This window comes from Malus domestica, chromosome 06 (genome assembly GCF_042453785.1).
Source record: "Malus domestica chromosome 06, GDT2T_hap1".
Taxonomy (NCBI): domain Eukaryota; kingdom Viridiplantae; phylum Streptophyta; class Magnoliopsida; order Rosales; family Rosaceae; genus Malus; species Malus domestica.
The window spans coordinates 32,136,019-32,157,517 of NC_091666.1; the positions used below are offsets into that span (position 1 = coordinate 32,136,019).

General features: G+C 37.0%; 3 protein-coding genes across 6 annotated transcripts; 1 reads left to right on the forward strand and 2 right to left on the reverse strand.

Annotated features, from left to right (window-relative positions):
- Positions 1–1,089: 1,089 nt before the first annotated feature.
- Positions 1,090–5,178, reverse strand: LOC103420356 (plant intracellular Ras-group-related LRR protein 7-like). Its single transcript, XM_008358416.4, has 10 exons — positions 4,754–5,178; positions 4,077–4,146; positions 3,810–3,856; positions 3,095–3,203; positions 2,881–2,966; positions 2,564–2,654; positions 2,300–2,385; positions 2,129–2,215; positions 1,903–2,040; positions 1,090–1,425 (listed from the first exon to the last, which is right to left on the reverse strand). Exons 1-9 carry the CDS (start codon positions 4,850–4,852, stop codon positions 1,930–1,932), a joined length of 786 nt encoding a protein of 261 aa, XP_008356638.1. The 5' UTR covers positions 4,853–5,178; the 3' UTR covers positions 1,090–1,425; positions 1,903–1,929.
- Positions 5,179–6,837: 1,659 nt separating this feature from the next.
- Positions 6,838–16,860, forward strand: LOC103420357 (pre-mRNA-splicing factor ATP-dependent RNA helicase DEAH1-like). 2 transcript variants are annotated; one of them, XM_070823838.1, is made up of 29 exons: positions 6,838–7,218; positions 7,450–7,554; positions 7,675–7,805; positions 7,923–8,120; positions 8,205–8,276; positions 8,696–8,782; positions 8,929–8,962; positions 9,096–9,150; positions 9,883–9,942; positions 10,046–10,117; positions 10,495–10,558; positions 10,754–10,833; positions 10,973–11,040; positions 11,139–11,196; positions 11,370–11,427; positions 11,514–11,582; positions 12,062–12,130; positions 12,341–12,430; positions 12,805–12,891; positions 13,186–13,301; positions 13,380–13,446; positions 13,829–14,869; positions 15,182–15,244; positions 15,422–15,545; positions 15,655–15,755; positions 16,046–16,108; positions 16,200–16,272; positions 16,417–16,497; positions 16,578–16,860. In XM_070823838.1, exons 2-28 carry the CDS (start codon positions 7,455–7,457, stop codon positions 16,464–16,466), a joined length of 3,150 nt encoding a protein of 1,049 aa, XP_070679939.1. In that variant the 5' UTR covers positions 6,838–7,218; positions 7,450–7,454; the 3' UTR covers positions 16,467–16,497; positions 16,578–16,860. The 2 variants fall into 2 exon arrangements, with proteins under 2 accessions (XP_070679939.1, XP_028959867.1); XM_029104034.2 differs by having other exon boundaries at positions 16,417–16,860.
- A 681-nt stretch (positions 16,861–17,541) lies between these two features.
- Positions 17,542–21,009, reverse strand: LOC103420358 (UDP-glucose 6-dehydrogenase 5). Of its 3 annotated transcripts, none has more exons than XM_070823839.1 (2): positions 20,892–21,009; positions 17,542–19,170 (listed from the first exon to the last, which is right to left on the reverse strand). In XM_070823839.1, the coding sequence occupies exon 2, from the start codon at positions 19,160–19,162 to the stop codon at positions 17,720–17,722; it is 1,443 nt and encodes a 480-aa protein (XP_070679940.1). In that variant the 5' UTR covers positions 19,163–19,170; positions 20,892–21,009; the 3' UTR covers positions 17,542–17,719. The 3 variants fall into 3 exon arrangements, with proteins under 3 accessions (XP_070679940.1, XP_070679941.1, XP_008356641.1); XM_070823840.1 differs by lacking the exon at positions 20,892–21,009 and adding an exon at positions 19,840–20,141; XM_008358419.4 differs by lacking the exon at positions 20,892–21,009 and adding an exon at positions 19,701–19,960.
- Positions 21,010–21,499: the final 490 nt, after the last annotated feature.

Sequence of the window (21,499 nt, forward strand, 5' to 3'; positions counted from 1 at the left end):
AAATTCAAATAATATTAAAGATGAACTGAAATGTTTACATCAAATGCCAGAGTGTTAAACAGCTATTTTGGTTCAAAACAAACCCACATATGAGAACCCCCCACACGCGTGGCATACAAAGCCACTTGATGCGCAACCCCATTACAGGCACGAAGAGTAGATAGAAACTCTATTGAACTCAATTGTTGTCGAATATAGTTCATATCCCATAGGATACCTTCCAGAGCTGCCTTCCGGGCCAAAACCCCAGTATGCATTTCCACCAAAACCTTCGAGTCCGTCTCTAACTGAACCAACTCGAGTCCCAACTCCACACAAGCCATCAATCCCAACTCGAATCCCATAGGTTTGGGATTTTGATTTGATTAATTGTGGATTTCTTGTTACCATTCTCTCAAATGTTTTCATATTGGATTGGGTTTAGAAATGAAAATACGTTTAAATATTAAGTTGACGAATGTGCAAACGTCACTCGTTAAATTTACATGAGAGAAAAAAATTTCAACAAAGATGAGGTGAAATTGTAGTTATTAACAATTTATTTTAGATACACATGTCAAGTTGGTCTAGCAGCACACGGTCTTTATTTTGTTTGAGAATGTCTAAAGTTTGACTCACATGGACATTAAGATGATCATAGTGGATTTGATATTCGGTCAACTTGGACAAATAACAGGTGATGCTGAAATTTGGGAGCTTTAGTTTGGTCTACAGCTTGCAGCAAACAAAAGTATTTTAAGCCTTTGTGTTGAGATGGACTCGGCTATAGTGGTTAATTTAATTAACAGTGTAACTATACCAACTTTCATTCTCTTGCTAACATCATTGATCAGTGCAGAAAATTATGGTACGCATAGCGGATTGAGAGTTGGTTGATGTCAACCGGGAGAAGAACTTTGTGATTGACGACCTTGCTAATTGGAGTTATAATATGAATCTTAAGTACCATTATTTTGAGAATCCATCTGAATAAATTGGAACTCATTTATTTGATGGTATGATCGGAATCTCTAGGACTCAAACTATTACGTCAAATAAATGATAAATCCGTAATGTAGAATATCGTTATATTAAAAAAAGAAAAATAGATTGGATTCAATGTTCTCATTATATTCACTTTCCCCATGTTGTATCAACAGATGAAACATTTTACAGTTCAAATGTGTAGATGTAATCAAACCCCTTCATATACAAGTTTGCCAAAGTCTGGCAAGTACTAAAGAAAACAGCATCAAAGTGTACAATCCAACAGAATCGAGTTTGGATACGTTTTATTTTGTATCTGACAAGACTGATCACAAAAAACAAGGGCGTCCCAACGATGGCCATCCGAAGCTACAAGAACGCTCATACGAATTTACAGCAGCGAAGAAACCACCCCTCATTTGCATTTGAATGGCTTTGGCTCTCGTTAGAATGTGTCATCTGATCCGTTACAAAAACAAGTTAAATGCAAGACGTTATAAGCAAGAAGAAATATGTCGAATGGACATGCTATTATAAGCGAAAAACTACACGAAAAGAGGTCTTGAAGTTAGGGAAGTCGAAGACTAACAGACGTGCAAATCTCATTTCTCAGCACGTAACTATCAATTTGTTTTAAGATAGCACCAGATACTTAGCTTTTCCAGTCGACTAGTCATACTGATAGCTATCACATGAACAACACGACGAGGACAGTAAAAGCTTAATGTGTATGGGGGAACGGTGAACAATTTAGCTTGAATAAGCTTATTTTGTTTGAAAAATATCAAAATTTATTTAAAATATCAGCATAGTAGGCAAAACCAGAGGAGCAGTAATGAGAGGGCCACAACCAAGAATCGGAATTCGTCCAACAACTCCTATCTTTGTGCTAGTACAGATACTAGAACTCAAATGAGATTTTAGTGCAGAACTTACCGTTTCAGGAATGTCAATGCCATACTCTCAAAGATCGATACCCTCATCAAGGCCTTTGGAACTGATCATCACATTTGAGTCAATTTGTTTGTCGAACTTCTTCTTCCTTCTCGCTTCAAACTCTTGAAATCCTTCCATCTAGATTTTTATCACGGGGTAAACGTTCAAATATATTGCGGGAAAAAAGGGATAGAAGTAAAACACTACGTAGGAAAATGTGGCATACCTGCTGAAACTGATCCATGGAAATAGGGTTTCCATGGAGGGAAATATTCTGCAGCGCTTTACAGTCTTTCAACAGATTAGTGGGTATCTGTCAAACAAGGAGTACTCCAATTTGTCATTCTTTATGTAGTTAAGTAAGTAAAACGAAACTTGTGAGTAGTAAAAACTATACCTTTTTCACATTATTATTGTCCAAGCAAAACGACTTTACGTGGATAAGGTTGCAGACTGACTCAGGAAGTTCGTCTATTGAATTATCTGAAACGCAACCCAGAATCATGAAGCTGTCAGTGGTAAATCAAAGAATTACGACCATAGAACCACATAGAGTAGGAAACAATCAACCTATTTAGATTGAACCAAAAAAAAAAAAAAAAAAAAAAAAAAACATACAACAGACATCAATTAGCTGACTAACGCAACAATTTAAACATACCATCAGCTTGTAATTCTTCCAGAGAGAAGCAACTTCCAATGGATTCCGGAAGAGACTTTAACTTGTTCTTCGATACATTTAAAAGCTTTAACTGCATCAAATAATCCATTATTAGATCCTGGATTTTCACAAGGAATGCTAAATATTTGATATTCAAAAAATGTAAAAGTGAAATTCAGATTCTCATTAATGCATTTTCCAATGTTTTGGCAAATTCCAAACGTATAAAACGGATATTGATAATTAACTCGGACATAAAATTCCTAAAGCAGGAACAGCAAAACAGAAAAGCAGGTGGAAAATGCCAATGCACTTACATTCCGCAAGCTTCCAATAGTCGCAGGCAAAGACTCTAATGAATTTCCGGAGATGGATAACTGCTCAAGTCTGACCAACTGTCCCACTAGAAATAGGAAACATAGATCTTGTTAGTTAGACATCCCATGGTTAAGTCTTTGAAAGAAACAATGGTCCCATGCAGTTGAAGAAACAATGGTCCCATACATTATCTTTCTTAGAGAAGAGAATTACATTCATCAGGCAAGGTAGTAACTCGATTTCCATCAAATGCCATAACTTTTAGGGACTCTAGTTTTGCCAAATTTATCGGTAGTCGGTCAATGAGGTTATGAGCTAATATCTGAAAAAATAGAGCAATCAAATTCAACTGTCAATTGATCATCCAAACGTATGAAAGAATAATTGTACACTCTTGTATCAACAAATTGCCTTATGTAGAGATTACTTAATTCATGCGAACTATTTTAGCTGTTTGTTTATGAAAATAAAATAGGAAGACTTGGAAAGAGACTCGAAGAAAAGACTTGGATCTAATGGAAGACATGGCACAAAATCGAGCGCAGTAGCGTTCTAGGATTCATATAGCCAACCCCACTTAGTGGGATAAGGCTTTCTTCTCGTTGTTTATAAAAATAAAATAAAAACTTTTTAATCGAATACTATTTCTTGTTCATATATCTTGAACCGAATACTCTTATGCAATTCATTGTCAGATTTAGAAAGAACTGAATCCCATCCAACAGTCCACTCATGATTACAACCTTCAATACGAGGACCACCATTTTCATTACAAAAATTGTGCCACTATTTATTTATCCTTTTTTGTTCAACAGATCTGGCGAATGTCAAAGTCTTAAAAATGTTATGTATGACAAATTGCTTGTGGATCATGAATTTAGAAATGAGAACAATAGTACATGTACAAAAGACAAATACATAATCTTACCAGTTTCTGCAGGTTTACTAATTTGCTGATATCCATAGGAATTTCAACTGCATGCAGAAAAACAGAAGTAAACTACTAGATGTTTATGCTTAAGTTCTAAAAATATCGAAACCTTGAACACCAAGCCATGAAAAAACCTTTATCTTTAATGTTAACTCATTGAAGCTTTTTGTTAAAGAAGGTTAAGTGGAAATCAGATGCCTTCCAACAATTAAACTGCATTGTTAAATTGGTGAATAATATGCCTCACAGAGAATAGAACATTACCTATTTTATTGTTTGTTAGATCGATAGTACGTATGGACCTGTCCATGTCGAGAACTTCAGCTGGAAATGTCTGTTCCAGAGAAAGTAACCAATCAATACATAGCATCGAACACAAGCACACATGAAATGAGGCAAAGCACCAGCTTCGTAGTGCTTTGTGTTTATCTAAAATGCGTAGATGGAACCCGAAACTAGGTGTTTATGCACGACACAGAATATATCACAATGTCAAACAACTGGTATCACTCGCTAAACCAAAAGACTAAAGAGAGCTTGAACCGAATACACCAACAACAATAATTGAAAGCATCTCCATACAAACTCAAAGCTCTCTTTCGACTTCAATTAAAATTCGAACCAGAACACATCCAAAACATCTCAATCAACAGCACCCTTAAAAAAAGATTTGAACTTTATCGCGATGCGATTCTCGTAGTTAATTTGTAATCACAAACCACACAGGGAAAATGTAAATTATCAGCAGCTACCAAATGAAACAACTTCATCAAAACTAATCAATTTATTCCACCCACCTCCCCAATATTTCACACCCAATTATTCAACTCCACACCAATCATCCAAAAAATAACCAAATTTTCAATCAACCACCCTAATAAATACAATCAATACACACATATATATAGGCGTTGGGAGACAGAGATTGAGAGAGAAATTGCCTTCAGTTTGGAGTCGCGGAGGCCAACAATGCCGGTGGATCGCCACCGGGCGGCCCTGCTCGCTTTCGAATCCGCGTTTTTGCTGGTAACGCAACCCATCTCGTCGCCACCAAATTGATCTCACAAAATTTCCAAACAAAAAGCAATAAAATTCGAAAAAAAAAACTATTTATTTATTTCTTTATATATACGTATGTATATAAATTCTCTGAATTTTCCTCTGCGCGGAGAATCTCGTCCCTGAAATTTCAGAGGGTAGTGAGAGAAATGAGATTTGTGCAGAGAGGTTTAGGTGGGGGCCAAGCTCGAAGCTATGGAGGCCAAGAAGACGAAGCAGTCCAGTCGTCGTTTTCAACGACTACTTCGTCCTTTTTCTGGGTCCGGAAAACCGCGTCTTTTTCCAACATGGCTTACGCTGATTGGGGGTTCGATTGGTTTGTGTGGTTTCTACTGCAGGGGATCGGGACTTTTGCTCTTTGGAATGTTTGGCGCTTTTGGGGCGGACTTCGCGCGAGTTTTTTGAACGGACGTTGGATCGGACTTTTTAGATCAAACGAATTTGGAGTTCTGGGCTTTGGATATCGGATTGGGCTTGGAGTTTTAAAAAAATTTAGAATTTTTATCAGAAATAGTCTCTGAAATTAACTCACCCCATCAAGATGACCTTTGAAATTGAAAATTCATCAATGTAGTCATTGAAAATAGGCGTTGGAAATCAATATGGTATTTCCGTCACAATTACGTTAAAAATTATGTTATATGCTGATGTGACACATAATTACGTTCCATAAGTCTAATTAAATATTGCCACATGGATTAAAAATATTTAAATAATAAAAATTAAATTTATTTTTGAATAATTAAAAACTAAAAAAAAATCAATTAAAAAAAAGAAAGTGATAGTCTTGGAACCCTTCCACTTCCAGACGGGAAAAGGAGCCAAAGCCCGATTCCAATTCCATTGAAAGGTTATCCATGATGTTTACTCTTTTCTAACATTCTCCTTACTAAACCTATCTGTGGATTCCTCCTACCCCTTCCTTTTTCAAGATTAACGTTGATGCTAGCTCGTCCAAGGTGTCACATTTGGGTTTTGTACGGGGTGGTAGTGAGGGCGGAGGGTTGCCTCTGCGGAAGCTTTGGCGTTGCTGCGTGGTTGTGAGTTGGGTACTTCTTTGGGTATTAGTTCTGTAGTTATCGAATCGGACTTTAGCGAGTCTATTTCTTATCTCTCTGATTCTCTTGATTCTGACAGTTGGGAGGTTTTTCCTATCTTGGCACGCGTAAAACAGATGAGTGGGACTTTCCAGCACCGTCGTTGGTCTTGGGTGTATAGATTAGCCAATATGACAACGGATTTTCTTGCGTCGTGTGATTTTTCAGAGATGTGTGATTGTGTTTGGGTCAACAGGCCTCTATCTTTGTTGGTTCATGTTTTGAATGGGGATGGTATTCCATGTCCGCATTGATATGTTTGGTGGTGTTTGGGGTGACGCTCAACTTGGTTGATGCGTCTTGTGGTTGTATCCCCTTTCACTGCTTTGGTGGTCATTGTGTCTTTCTTGGTGTTTGCCTTTTGATAGGCATTTTGTTTCTTGTTGGCTTTTCTGCCCTGGAATGAAGTTCCTTGTTTCCCCTAAAAAAAAAAGAACGACTCTTCATTCTCTATTGTCTTGAGAGGAATTGAATTAAAAAGGAATTGGAATGAGTTGGAATTAGAATCAAATTTTTGTTGAAGTTGTTTATTGGGGAGGGTGTATTTAATTGAGAATTTGAGAGATTTTAATGGATTTATAAATCCATGAATTTTTATGAAGTTTAATTAATTATTAGAGATTCCATATAAAATTTTGATTTTATCCTAAAAAAGCCTTTAATAATACAATTATTTATCCTAAAAGGCCCTTATTACCATATAAAAATAGGAAAATTAATAAAAAATGTTTGAAAATTTTGAGTTTTAATGATAAGGACAAAATAAAGGGTAATATAAATAATATCAGGATTGACATTTTAGTATAAAAATATAGTTTTCGTTACCGTACGAGATGTCTGTAAAAATACCCCCACCGTATACGAATTCTACGGACGCCTTCATTTAAAAACAACGAGACACAGGCCCTCGCCCTCCTCTAATCGCGCTCTAAAATTCCTCATCTTCTTCCCTTCTGATTCTTCTTCTTCTCTTCTGATTACTCTTTCTTCTTCTTCTTCTCTTCTGATTACTATTTCTTCTTCCAAATAACCAATTAATTCCAAATATTTATATATTTATTATATTGGTCCTCTGTCTCTGTCTCTCTCTCATGCCTGCTTCTTCACTGGGTTTTGATTTGAAACCTGAAGGTGCTGGGTGCTGTGCTACCGGAGACGACCCCATTGAAAAGGCTGGAAGGGGAAGGAGATAAGGGTATATTGGGTAGAAAAAACTGATTCCGGCTTCAGAAATTATTTGTTGCCCTAAGGTGAGTTCTCTCTCGATTGATTCAAAATCCCTAACAAAAAACACTACTTAGGTCCTTTTTTTTTCAATTTTCGATAATTTCATTGAAATTTAATTGGTTTTTAGCTTAGGCAGCTTGAATCAGTGTTAAATTGAACTGGCACCAAATTTCCATGCTCTATTTTTTGATTTTTTTTCTTCCGAATTTAATGTTTCGCTGTTGTTTTGAGAACGATTGTGTTGTTCAATGCAGTAAAAATGGGGAGCGAGAGCAATCTGAAGACGTGGGTATCCGATAAGTTAATGACATTGCTCGGATACTCTAATGCCACTGTTGTTCAATACATTATCGGAATAAGTTAGTTGTTCTTAGTCCTTGCCACCTTACCGGTTATTTGCTTTCGATTTTGTGAACTTGGATGATAGCAGCATTGTATGCAATTTGATTTGACTAATGGAAAATTGACATTTCTTGCAGCTAAACAAGCAAAATCACCGGCTGGTGTTGTAGGCAAGCTTGTAGAATATGGGTTTTCTTCATCAGCTGAAACAAGTGCATTTGCTGAAGACATTTTTTCTAGAGTGCCTCGTAAAGAATCTGGTTTGAACGTGAGTTCTTATTCTAAATCAAATGAATGTATAGACTCAGGATTTTTTACCCCAGTTTTATCCGTCTATGAAATCATGCCTTTCCTGATTGTTACTATTGTTTGTTATGTATATCAGCAATATCAGAAACAAGAGAGGGAAGCTGCAATGTTGGTCAGGAAGCAGCAGACATACGCTCTTTTGGATGCAGATGATGATGACGACGATGATGGAGGTAGAGCATCTGTCCCTGTTGTTTCAGAGTCAAGGAAACCAGATTCCCATAAGAAGCGGTTTAGGAAGAAGGGTTTGAGTCAAGAAGATGAAGAGGATGAGGTTAAGCCCTTAAACTTATGTAATATAATATTCTGTTTTTGTTTCTCAAGGTAATCGTTGTTTTAACTTAGTGCAATGCTGCAGGGGATTGCACAAGAGGAAGAAAAGAGAAGGGTAAAAAGACGAACTTCGCCAGATGAAGATGATGGTTCAGAGGTTTTCTTCTTATATAAATATATATATATATATATATTTTTTTTTTTTTAAATTTCTGCATAGGTTCAGTTTCTCGTAATTTGTCGCTGTTTTAATTGAAAAACAAAGTTAAGTAATAATGCATGGTGGGAGCAGAGATAAATTTGATTGAATTGATATAGTTCTTCAATGCTTGTCCAGACTCACTTTGTAGTCTGAATGATTATTTTGACATCTTTTTACCCAGTGATATTATCTGCATGGTTCACAATGGGCACTATAGTTACAAATTTTTTTTGCGCTCTCGCTCTCTCTCTCTCTTTTATTATAATAAATCTCAGTACATTGAGTAGCAAGTTTACATTCATTTTTCAGTTATCGATTTTTCCTTGTTCTTCTATACAGTTTTTAACATGTCCTCTATTTATAACGGCATGCAGTCAGAAGAAGAAAGATTGCGTGATCAAAGAGAGAGGGAGCAATTGGAGCGGAATATAAGGGAGCGGGACACAACAGCAACACGAAAGGTACAAATTTAGTTATGAGCTGATTTTCATTTTCTACTTTTTCTTTGGTATCAAATCAGCTTGGATTGTCATCTTGCTTCGAGCTACTTCTGACACTGCTTGTTTCCTTTCTCGTCACTAACATCTTTTTTTCTCCCTTCCAACAGTTAACAGAGAGAAAGTTGTCAAAAAAGGAAGAAGGTACGACAACTTGAGGATATAATTACATCGACACATATTTGTCAAGAATTGCATATTGTGTGCTTGCGATTATACATCTTGATGCATATTCAGGATTTAAGTTCTCATTATGATGCATTGTACTATTGAACAGAGGAGGCTATTCGGAGAACAAATGCTTTTGAGAAAGATGACATTGAAGATTTAAGGTATGTCATTATCTATATATCATGAATTGACTAACTCTGAAGTCCTGCTTATTTATTTGGGTTTGTTCTTACAGGTAAAGTTCTATTCTTTTGGTAGGCAAAAGTAAACTTAAAATACCTGTTTTTTAAATAGTTAAAATATGCTTATTTATTTTTATTCTACCCCTTTAGCAGTTAGCACTTTGCTAAGCTCAATATGATTAAAACTTTTGGGCAAGCGAACATATTTGCCTTTCTTTCTTATTTCGTTAAAGCCTTTAAGTTTTTGCACTATAATATCCACTATCACGTATGTGTTGTACTGTCTGTTCAAGTTATGTTAGGATTCCGAACTGTGTTTTCTCATTGCAAATGAACTTGGTGTTTCATTTTAACCCTAGGAAAGAGGGTCTTCGCTCTTTTTTGTGTGCCTGGTTGTGTGCACTTTCATTTGCTTTCTAGATTTTGGCCTACACAAATTTTGAGTTGACACTTTTGGTATTGTTGTGTAAGTGACTCCTGTTGAAACCTTGTGAATTACGCACAGAAAATCTGTTCCTGTTTCTGGATTGTTTGGTAGACCGATATTCTGTTTAGACGGCTTGTATGCTGGAGCTATTATATTCACCCTAGAAAGCAAAGCACTCAAATAAAATATGTACATATGTGTGTGTTTTCTATATGACACCAAACAGGGTTCTTGGTTTATGTATTGATAAGCAAGTGGTCTGATATTTTTATTCTATGCTTCAGAAAAGTTTCAAGACAAGAATATCTAAAGAAAAGGGAGCAAAAGAAGTTGGAGGAAATCAGGTTTGAAAAGAACCACTTTTTGCCTTTCCTAAAATTAGCTCACACCACCTCCTTCCTCTCCTCCCACAATCCATGTTAATTATTGTTTTGATATGTATCTCAGAGACGATTTAGAGGATGAGCAATACTTATTTGATGGCGTGAAACTCACTGAAGCAGAATATCGCGAATTAAGGTAATGAAAAAGCAGTTGCTGAATTTTTTTGTTCTGCACAGTCTCGGGTTACTGCCTAGCATTTAATAACTTCAATGAACCAACCATACAACAACAACAACAACAAAGCCTTTTCCCACTAAGTGGGGTTGAAAATATCAGTCTCAATTTTGAGCATAGAGGGGTTCGAACCCCTCCCACTTAACTCCTTAACGCCTTAACCACTATACCACTTATGTTGTTGTTTGTTCTGGATTCATTTTCATAAGGATTCGACGTGATCATGGAGTGCCGGCTGTCGACTACCTGACGCCCTCCCCCTCCTCCTTTATCCGGGCTTGGGACCGGCCATGTAAGAATCTAATGTTTATCATATTCATGGATTTTTTTCTGTACAGTTACAAGAAACAAATATACGAAATTGTGAGGAAGAGGTCAGATGAGCCTGAGGATGCCAATGAGGTAAATGGGGGGTTTTTTTATAATTAACCATGGTTAGCTATGTTGCCTAGCTGTTTTGAGAAGAGTTTCTACTGAGAATTTTCTTCCTGTTCACTTTGGAGTGATCGAGTGATTTTAATGATTCCTTGATCTCCTTACACATCAATGTTATTATCTGATTATGTGCTATACTTTCATATTTTTTTTGTAATGCAGTACAGGATGCCGGATGCCTATGATGACGAGAATGGTGTTAATCAGGAGAAGAGATTTTCTGTGGCTGTGCAACGCTACAGGTAATTATTTAGGAAATGTTAAGAATAACTACAATTACTATACCCAAACATATTCCTAACTGGCATGAATGAATTCAGTCTTAATACTGGTCTTGTTCTGTCTTCTTGAAAATTTTCTAATACCTATTTTGTTGTATAGGGACCAGAGTGCTGGGGATAAAATGAACCCATTTGCAGAACAGGAAGCTTGGGAGGATCACCAAATTGGTGAGTTCATGGTGAAGTTTTAGCGTCTGTTAGGTGAACCTTCTTATATAATTTAGACAATTGTCAGAAATATTCATCTTGAGGTCATCATCTTGCAGGAAAGGCAACGCTGAAATTTGGTTCAAAAAATAAAAAGCAAATGTCAGATGACTATCAGTAAGTTTACCAAGTTTTATTCTTTTGCTTCTGTTTTACCTGCTTGTTATCACCATCTGAAGTTGCAATGTGTAATAAGTGAACTAAATTTATAGCAGAGGCATGCATTGATAGCTTCTTTTGTTTGTGCATAAGCATGCTAAGTTTTTTAACCTATGCCTTTTGATGTTTAGATTTGTATTTGAGGACCAGATTGAGTTTATCAAGGCATCGGTTATGGATGGTGATAAGGTATTTCTATTACAGCACCAGTTTTGACTTGACACATTTCTCTGGTATCACAGTACACTTCTCATTTGCTTATTTTGTGGGTGCAGTTTGATGATGATGGGGAACCCTCCGAGTTAGTTGAGTCGAGGGCGAAATCAGCCTTAGAGAAGCTTCAGGTTGCTGATAATTTTTTTTTCTTTTTTTTTTTTTTGCTTGTTTATATTTTCCTTGGCTTTTTGCTAAGACATTTAACTGTGTTTGGTATGACGTATTAGATTGGAAGGCAGCTCTTTGCTAGTCTGGCTTTGTTTTTGTTTTAGGCTGTGGGTTGGTTTTCTGTTCTTTATTTTGGATTCACTGTTTGGGCTGGTCATCTGGACCACCCTCTTTGTTTGCCTATTTTCTTTCTCTTAATAAAATTCTCTTTACCAATAAATTGTTCAGAACATTTAAAGAAAAAACTGAAGAGAATGAATGAATATCACTAAAAGATGCATACATTATTGAAGCAATAGAGGTTCTTTCAGTGTCAATTTAATTTGTGCCTGTCTTTTATGAATTATGAGTTAACTATATAATTAACCTTTAATGGTATTAATATATAGGAGATTATATTGCTGTATTTTACTAATCATATATGTTTTTGCTCATTCAGGAAGATAGAAAAACATTACCCATCTACACATACCGTGAATCATTGCTCGATGCTATTGAAAAACATCAGGTTTTTGTTTAATCTCTTCTGTTACAAATTTATTATTTTTTACTAGAAATGCATTCATTCAGATGCAACTGTAGCAGATCATTATCTTCCGCCAAATGGTTATGTGTTTTACTTTCACAATAGAAGCCAGAAAGAATTCTAATAAATATCATATTAACCAATCTCTAAGCATTTTCTTGTATTACATGCCTTTGTCTTCTGGTTTTGTAGGTCCTTGTTATTGTTGGTGAAACAGGTTCTGGAAAAACTACACAGATACCCCAATATCTTCACGAGGCCGGATACACAAAGCGTGGAAAGGTGTAAGCTTTGTTTCTTGCAATTTTATGGTTATGTGATAGAAATCTGTCTATGTTTATCATGCAAACATTCGACTCTAGTATGATATTTTTATTGAAATGGATGGTAATACGGGATAGCTCATTGTCATAAACCTTTTGCCCTTTTTTTGACTTATGTGGGTAATAAAACAATAACAGATTTTTCTTTTTTGGTTTTTGCAACGTTGTATTTTTAATGTCTTTACCTTATGGAGACTCTAACATTCTATTAACTTTCTCAAACTACCTGAAAGGTTTAAAAAATATTAGACCATTAAAAAGGTGGACTCATTATTATACTATAACTATCTGATGGTAGTCGAACTTATGGAATCTTATTTATTTTTCTTTCAGATTGGATGCACACAACCACGGAGAGTTGCTGCTATGAGTGTTGCTGCAAGGGTTTCTCAAGAAATGGGGGTCAAACTTGGGCATGAGGTATCCCCATTTTGTTGAATTGATCATTGTTCATTATCCTAGTAACTAATAAGTTAATAACCCGAATGGATTAAAAGAAGCATCAATGACCTACATAGAGGTGATACTCACTCTGATGTTCTGATGGATGGTACTTATTTTGATGATATGCATTATTCTTTGTTTACAAATTTGAAATGTTTTTCTAGTTTCTTTATCTGTTCTGAAAATGTACCCAAAACTAGAAAAAACAATAGAGGTAGTGGCAATCTGACCTCTTTTAACAGTAGTGGGTGCTTTTTATGCCATATGCAGGTTGGTTATTCCATTCGTTTTGAGGATTGTACATCGGAAAAGACTGTTTTGAAATATATGACTGATGGAATGCTGTTGCGAGAATTCCTTGGTGAACCAGATCTGGCTAGCTACAGGTAAGGTAACTTTGTGGCATAATGGTTGAATATTGGTTTTTTGACTTTTGTCTCACTGTTTGTCTGCAATTGTTTCAGTGTGGTGATGGTGGACGAGGCCCATGAGCGAACACTGTCAACTGATATTCTATTTGGATTAGTAAAGGTAAGCAATACCTCTTTCATGTTTTCTAGTCATTTATTTAGAGTTATTTTTGTGAAGAGCATTATTCGTTAATGACTGGACCAAACCATCAGTGCTTCCAATCTTTAAGTGACTTTTGTGCACCTTTGTGGGGGATAACTGATTAGTTGACCACGATTGCAGATTTAGTTTTCTTGGCTTTGCATAATTTCTTCTTTTTTATTGGAAGTATTGTGCATGCTTTATGGAATAACTCTGCATGTGTGCCGAAATTTGAGCTGATGGTTTTGTTTTTCTTTGAAAATTATTTTATAATGACCACCCTGCTGGAAGCACTTAAATAAAGACTCATAGATACCTTTGGTTTCTTCGGATATCTGATGGGTAGTGGTTTTTGTAATAGGATATTGCTCGGTTTAGACCCGATCTTAAACTGCTTATCTCAAGTGCAACGCTTGATGCTGAAAAGTTCAGTGATTATTTTGATTCTGCTCCAATTTTTAAAATTCCTGGGAGGAGGTATCCTGTTGAAATACATTACACGAAAGCACCAGAAGCTGATTACTTAGATGCAGCAATTGTAACTTCACTCCAAATCCATGTGACGCAACCTCCGGGAGATATATTGGTGTTCCTCACTGGTCAAGAAGAAATCGAGACAGCAGAAGAAATAATGAAGCACAGAACACGGGGTCTAGGGACAAAAATTGCTGAGCTGATTATTTGTCCCATATATGCAAACCTACCAACTGAGCTGCAATCAAAAATTTTTGAACCCACACCTGAAGGGGCAAGGAAGGTTGTCCTAGCCACAAATATTGCAGAAACTTCGCTTACCATTGATGGGATCAAATATGTTATTGACCCTGGTTTTTGCAAGATGAAATCCTATAATCCAAGGACTGGTATGGAGTCGTTGTTAATCACTCCCATCTCAAAGGCATCAGCAATGCAGAGGGCAGGTCGATCTGGTCGAACGGGTCCTGGAAAGTGCTACCGCTTATATACTGCCTACAATTATTACAATGATTTGGACGACAACACAGTACCAGAAGTGCAGAGGACTAATCTCGCAAATGTTGTGCTTTCATTGAAGAGCCTTGGTATTCATGACTTGTTACATTTTGATTTTATGGACCCTCCACCATCTGAAGCATTACTAAAAGCCCTGGAACTTTTATTTGCACTAAGTGCATTAAATAAGGTGGGTGAGTTGACTAAAGTTGGTCGAAGGATGGCAGAGTTTCCACTTGACCCCATGCTATCTAAGATGATAGTTGCTTCTGATAAGTACAAGTGTTCAGATGAGATTATTTCCATCGCTGCCATGCTTTCCATTGGTAATTCAATCTTTTACCGTCCAAAGGACAAGCAAGTCCATGCGGACAATGCACGATTGAATTTTCACATGGGGAACGTCGGAGATCACATTGCATTGCTCAAGGTATACTTTCGCCTTCCTTTACTGTATGGTTTTGTATCATTATTCCCTTTACTGAACATGTCTGATGTTTAGGGCTTTAAACCATGACTTTGGGACTTGGGGGATGGGAACATGGTAAAGTTCATATTTTGACGTTAAGTAGTTATGAACTTATAATGAATTGAATGAGGTTGGTACTGAGTCTATTATAAAAGATATAAGAACCGTTGAATCAGAAACAAGTTAATTAAGATAAACTGCTAACTGTGTCAAGTAATATTTCAGTTGTTATTGACCCCATTTGTTTCTGTTTTTTTCTTCTTATAATCATAGGTTTATAATTCATGGAAAGAGACCAATTATTCAACCCAGTGGTGTTACGAGAATTATATACAGGTACATTTAGATATTTGAGACCAATGCTTGTTAAAATCTTGATGTATTTTTTATTTGAAACATTGATACTAGTTTAGGCGTTTCCGTTTTCTTATAGGTACTGATTAACATCTTGCTTTTACTATATCAATTTACACTATGTTGGCTCTTGAATATTTATCAACACTCCTCTTACAGGTGAGAAGCATGAAGCGTGCTAGAGATATCAGAGACCAGCTCGAGGGACTCTTGGAGAGGGTGGAGATTGAGCTGGTTTCAAATATGAGTGATAACGAGACTATAAAAAAGGCCATTACATCTGGTAAATATACCATTACCGTTATAACCATAATGATTTAGAAGTGAAATCCTTCTTCCTTTTACTCTTGTTCATTGTTGAATTAAACTATAATGGTTGCTATTTCTATCAGGCTTCTTCCCTCATTCTGCAAAGCTTCAAAAGAATGGATCTTATAGAACAGTCAAACATCCGCAGACTGTCCATATACATCCGAGCTCAGGGCTGTCACAGGTAAAGAAGAATTGCATTATCCTCGTTGCTACTTTCCATTTAAGTTCAGTCTTTTGGTTCGCAATCTAAACTGATCTCGCTCTTGCTGTGCTTTATTTCTAACTCATTATATCGCATATGAACACTTGTACATGATACCAATTATAAAAAATTCAGGCTTTTGTACAATTTGGATAACCATTAAGGGAGATTTAATGCATCTCAATACATTTGTGCATTTTGTAGTAATTTGATGACAGATTTCATCTGATGGATTGCTCAATTGTGTATTTCTTTTTATTTCTCTTCAGGTGCTTCCGAGATGGGTTATATACCATGAATTGGTACTTACGACCAAGGAATATATGAGACAGGTATCTGCTCCCTTGTACCTTTCATTTTCCATGATCAATATTTCGTATATGTTATTTGCTTTACAGCTAAAGCCTACAAATTAAATTGCAGGTGACAGAATTAAAGCCAGAGTGGTTAGTGGAAATAGCTCCGCATTATTACCAGCTGAAGGATGTTGAAGATGGTATGATCTCTTATGTATTGTTATTCTGCTACTTTAATGTACGATTACCTCTATCGTCAATCATATAACTGTTGATTTCTCTAGTAAAAGATTTCTTGTATCATTTGATTATTCAAATCGCTGAACTATTTTTATCAATGGCAGCGTTATCAAAGAAAATGCCTCGTGGAGAAGGGCGTGCGCAAGAAGGCTGAGAATTTGAAGATAATTGTATATACATCACTGGTAGCTTGTTGAAGCCTGCAAGCACAATTTTGTTATTAATCTGTGTACTTTATCATGTAGTTGACAAACTAACGATGCAGGCTTTCTAGAGATGGATCCTTTCGTAGTCACGGTACTGTTTCTACAAGAGAATCCGAGGATACTCTTACTGTCAGGTTCCGATTTTGTTCGAGGTAGACGAGGATGTTTTGATCACATGTATAAACTCTCAGGAACACTAAATACAGGTTAATCTTGTGTAATAGCAGGTTTATGAGGTAGTGATGATGTCTTAATGAGGAGTTAGGCAGCTGAGTTGTATTCTGTATCAAACGTTTGTGTAAGGATTATTATCCATTGATTGATTTTTATTTCACTCCTCAAGATGGTAGGTATCGTTTTTTTCGGTTAGGAGTTCGTCGGTAGGAGAGAAACTTACCTGCAATACGCCGTCATGATTTAATTTTCGGCATGATATTATGTGATTGGTTGATGTATTGTCATTTTACGTCCTGAGTCCTGAGTGCATGTAAGTTCTTCCTTTTAAGGGGACCTCTGGTTTTTACTTCTGCCTAATTGTGGTTGACCTTTGACTTTAGTTGAACAAAAGATCATAAATACGCGGGCTGAAGGCTACAAGTAGGCTCTTGGGACTGGACCAGTTTTTCAAATAAATAGTGGTTATCCGCCGGAAATATTGCACATGTCAATTTTGCATATGCATTTGCAAATTACTCGTATACACGACTGACGTTAGCATTTGTCAAATACGTAGTATGTCAACCGTCCTTTGCAGAAGTACGGATTATTGTTCACTTAATGATTGATTTAATTGTTCTAATCAACCATCAAAACAGTGTAAATTGCTAAATTTCAAAATTAGAATGCCTAATTTGAACTCGTTTGTAAATACTTTTCAAATGGAGGAAAGCGCTTTTGGTAAAAAAAAATTACACCCAATTCTTAGTAAAAGTACAAATGAATCTTAAAAAGCATTTAAAGTGCTTTCATTTTAAAAGCACTTCTAAACGAGTCATTTGTCACTCTGTCAGCAGTAAGCAAGCATTAATAAAATTCGCTATTTATTATCTCATAAGGACCCATGGATACAAAAAAAGAAAAAAAAGAAAAGGTAAAAATGTCACACTGTCTGAGATAAGATGAAAGTAAAAGCATGAGGTGAAAAGTAAAAGTTCAAAGAATCACTTCTGCTCTTTCAGCTGAAAGAAAAAAACGACACATCTTATGCCACAGCAGGCATGTCCTTGAGCCAAGAATCCAACGGCTTCCCGATCGAGTACACGATGAATCCGATCTCTCTCAGCTTCTCAACATCGACGACGTTCCTCCCATCGAACAAGAACGCAGGCTTCTGCATGTTGTCGTAAATCTTTTTGTAATCGAGCGTCTTGAACTCGTCCCACTCGGTCAGAATGCAGATGCCATGAGCACCCTTTGTTGCCTCATAAGCATCCCACACTACACTCACTTCCTTGACCGCGGCAGGGCTCATTGGCTGCAGATGAATCGGATGGTCCCAATCAAACTTTTTCATCGAAAGATCCCTCCGAATCTGCTCCTCAGTAACCTGCAGATCATATATGCTCAAGTGCGCCTTGTCCCCCAACAGCCCGTTGCAAACATCAATGGCAGGGGTCTCCCTCGTGTCCCCGGTGTTTTTCTTGAACGCGAATCCAAGTATCGCAATCTTTTTGCCCGAAACAGTGTTGAACATCGAAGAGACAACCCTGTTCACGAAGCGGCTCTTTTGGTAGTCATTCACCTTGATCACTTGTTTCCAATAGTCTGCAACTTCAGGGAGGCCATTGCACTCGCAGATATAGACCAGGTTCAGAATGTCCTTCTGAAAACAAGACCCCCCGAATCCAACGCTGGCATTGAGAAACTTCGATCCAATTCTGGTGTCCTTGCCAACAGCATGGGAAACTTCTGAGATATTCGCTCCGGTGGCCTCGCAGAGAGCTGACATTGCATTCACAGACGAGATCCTCTGCGCCAGGAAGGCATTCGCGGCGAGCTTTGACAGCTCGGCTGACCACAGATTGGTTGTTATGATCTTGTCTTCCGGAACCCAATTGGCATACACTGCCTTCAATGCCTGGACTGCCTTCTGGCCATCCGGGGTTTCCCTCCCTCCGATCAACACGCGGTCGGGCTTGAAAAGATCCTCAATTGCTGTCCCCTCGGCAAGAAACTCCGGGTTCGAGAGAATCTGGTACTTGATTCCCTTGCTGTTATGCGTCAATATCTTTTCAATCGCCTCGGCGGTTTTCACCGGGACAGTTGATTTCTCAACAACAATCTTGTCGGATTTTGAAACATCAGCGATCATTCGGGCTGCGCTTTCCCAGTATGTCAAGTCTGCAGCCTTGCCGGCTCCAAGTCCCCGGGTTTTCGTTGGGGTGTTAACCGAAACAAAGATAATGTCCGCCTCCGCGACATGCTTTTCGACAGCAGTGCTGAAGAAGAGGTTCTTTCCTCTGCATTGCTTCACAATCTCGTCAAGACCTGGCTCGTAAATGGGGAGCTGGTCGCTGTTCCAGGCAGCGATTCGGGGCACGGAGATGTCTACCACTGCTACTTCGATGCCAGGGCACTTCAGGGCAATCACTGCCATGGTTGGACCCCCGACATAGCCAGCTCCAATGCAGCAGATCTTCACCATTTTTTCTTCTGTTAAAAACACGAAACAAAGCAATCTGTCAAGAGAAAATAAAATGCAGCTTCCTGTATAAAAACACGAAATTATAAGCTTCTCTAATATACGGGGAGAAGATTCGAACTTGGGTTCGGTGGGACGGGACGCACTGGTCAATTGGCCTAACCTACGTCAGCAAGATTTAATCTTTGATATGGCAAAATTTGACCAAATCTAGGGAATGAAAAAAATGGTGTCCACAATTAAAAGACGTCTAACTTGCTCAAAACTTAAAGATGGACTATTCTAATTTATGGAAGGAGATTCGAATTTGGGTGCACAGGCGGAAACTAACTGGCCTAACACATATCTAGAAGATCCGACCTTTAATTTGACAAAACTTGACTAAATCTAGACGATGAACCAAGTGTCCACAATTTTAACATGACTAACTTGCTCAAAACTTTCTACCATGCAAGAAAATTGTCATAAGTTGAGCATCTAAACATGCAAGAAAATGGTGAAATACTTTAACCTAATTTTACACAAGAAACCATGGCAGTACCTTGATAAAATTTCTGTAGGCTTCAAAAATGGAAGAAAGAAATAGAAGGTAAAGTAGGCTAGAGAGAGAGAGAGAGAGAGAGAGAGAGAGAGAGCACAAACTACTACAGGAAAGAAAGAGGAGCGAGGTGCTTAAATACCCAAAAGCACTTGTGAGATCTACATCAATTATGTTACTTTCATGAATCAAAGCAAAGTCGGATTAATGGAAAAGCTGGAATGGAGCATTCAACACGTTTCCAAACACCACCTTTCGCGTCCAGTAACAAACAAGGGAAATTCAGCCACCCACTTTGTTTTTTATTTACTTTCAACTCAAAGAATGAAAACTGCTTACGAGAAAAGCAGATTTCCGAGGATACCCATGTCACTAAAACACAGATAAAATTGAAGTCAATTGAAAGAAAAACCGTTTTTTGGCATAAAAACAAGGGTTCGAATCAAAGAGTCTGACCAAACAGAACCCATATAATATAACAGCAATTGCATTACAAATGGGTGATCAGAGTAAAAGCTGGACAGTACGCGTTTTTGGTTCATGTGCCACTATGCGATCATTAAACACCTCATGGGCGAGAAATGTGCACAAACAGGATCGGTTACAAAGTTTTACAGATGTGATTTTTATCGAGAAATATGCACAAATAGATTCGGTTACAAACTTTTAAACGAAGGGACGTGATTTGTATCGAAAGAATGTGATTTCCGCACATATTTTTTCTCTTTGACCTTTTTTTTGTTTTATTTATGACGTTTGAATTGAGTAAATCATAGGATCATAAATAAACAGAATCATGCAGAGAAGGAGAAAAGATGTCTACATGATATGGACACGAATCAAACAATAAAAGGGCGCAAAATCATAGTTTATACACGATTTATTGTTAGTTTAATAACCCTTAATTTTTTTTTTATTTAAAATTTTGTAATCGGTTCTATTTCTGCGCATTAACCAAAAATTAAACACCAGAATGTTACTAATCACCATAGCTAGTTAATAGAGGAAGCTTCAAAGTGCAGAAAGGAAAGGATGTGCTGGTGACTGGTGTGGTGGGGCTCAGAGAATGTTTGAGTAAGATGAAAGCCATGGCGATGGCAATTTATATTAGCTCATATAAAATTGCCGAAAAGTGACAGATAAACGATATTTGATTCAGAAGACAATTAACAAATGAGATTAACGTGTTCGTACCTCAGAAGATGCCCACAAATCAGCACAAACAAGAAAACAAAAGGTTGATGGCAAAGCGTGAAGTAAACTACACAAGGATTATATATATGAATATATATATATATATATAATTTTGAAAAGGGGAGGGAGCTTTTGCTTTAGAGTCTGTAAAGTTTATGCAACATATCAGTTATCGCAATAAAAGGTGTTATATAGGCGGCAGGATTTGCATATTTATTTAGTTACTTAATTAACAGGATTTGCATATTAACCTGGACAGCCTATTTGATAAGAGATTTTTCAATGTGTTAAAAACGGTTCAGTACATTAAGTGTCATAATATAATTAATTAATTTTTTTTTTCTTTCAAGTTTCTAACTAAATGTATCATGACATTTGATGTACAGTGCCGTATTTCTGACACGTTGAATTTTTTTCCTATTTGGTAGCTACATGAATGCCATAGATAAATACTCAATAAATACTCTATTTTTATGAAATGACGCACACAAAATAATTATAATTTACCAGAATGTCACAAATGTGGTAGTTATAAGTTTTGACTTTATAATAATTTTAGGACGCGTTTATTGTACCAGTTTGTCTTAGACCATAGTAACTTCAGGAAT

Bases quoted from the DNA above. Each gene is read 5' to 3' on its own strand.
- LOC103420356 (XM_008358416.4), bottom strand. From the start codon at position 4,852: ATGGGTTGCGTTACCAGCAAAAACGCGGATTCGAAAGCGAGCAGGGCC. The intron at 2,655-2,880 runs GTAAGTGCATTG...TATTTGATGCAG, and splicing joins CTATTGGAAGCTTGCGGAAT to TTAAAGCTTTTAAATGTATC. The intron at 2,041-2,128 runs GTATGCCACATT...ATAAAAATCTAG, and splicing joins CCATGGATCAGTTTCAGCAG to ATGGAAGGATTTCAAGAGTT.
- LOC103420357 (XM_029104034.2), top strand. From the start codon at position 7,455: ATGGGGAGCGAGAGCAATCTGAAGACGTGGGTATCCGATAAGTTAATG. The intron at 11,041-11,138 runs GTGAGTTCATGG...ATCATCTTGCAG, and splicing joins TTGGGAGGATCACCAAATTG to GAAAGGCAACGCTGAAATTT. The intron at 14,870-15,181 runs GTATACTTTCGC...TTATAATCATAG, and splicing joins ATCACATTGCATTGCTCAAG to GTTTATAATTCATGGAAAGA.
- LOC103420358 (XM_070823839.1), bottom strand. From the start codon at position 19,162: ATGGTGAAGATCTGCTGCATTGGAGCTGGCTATGTCGGGGGTCCAACC.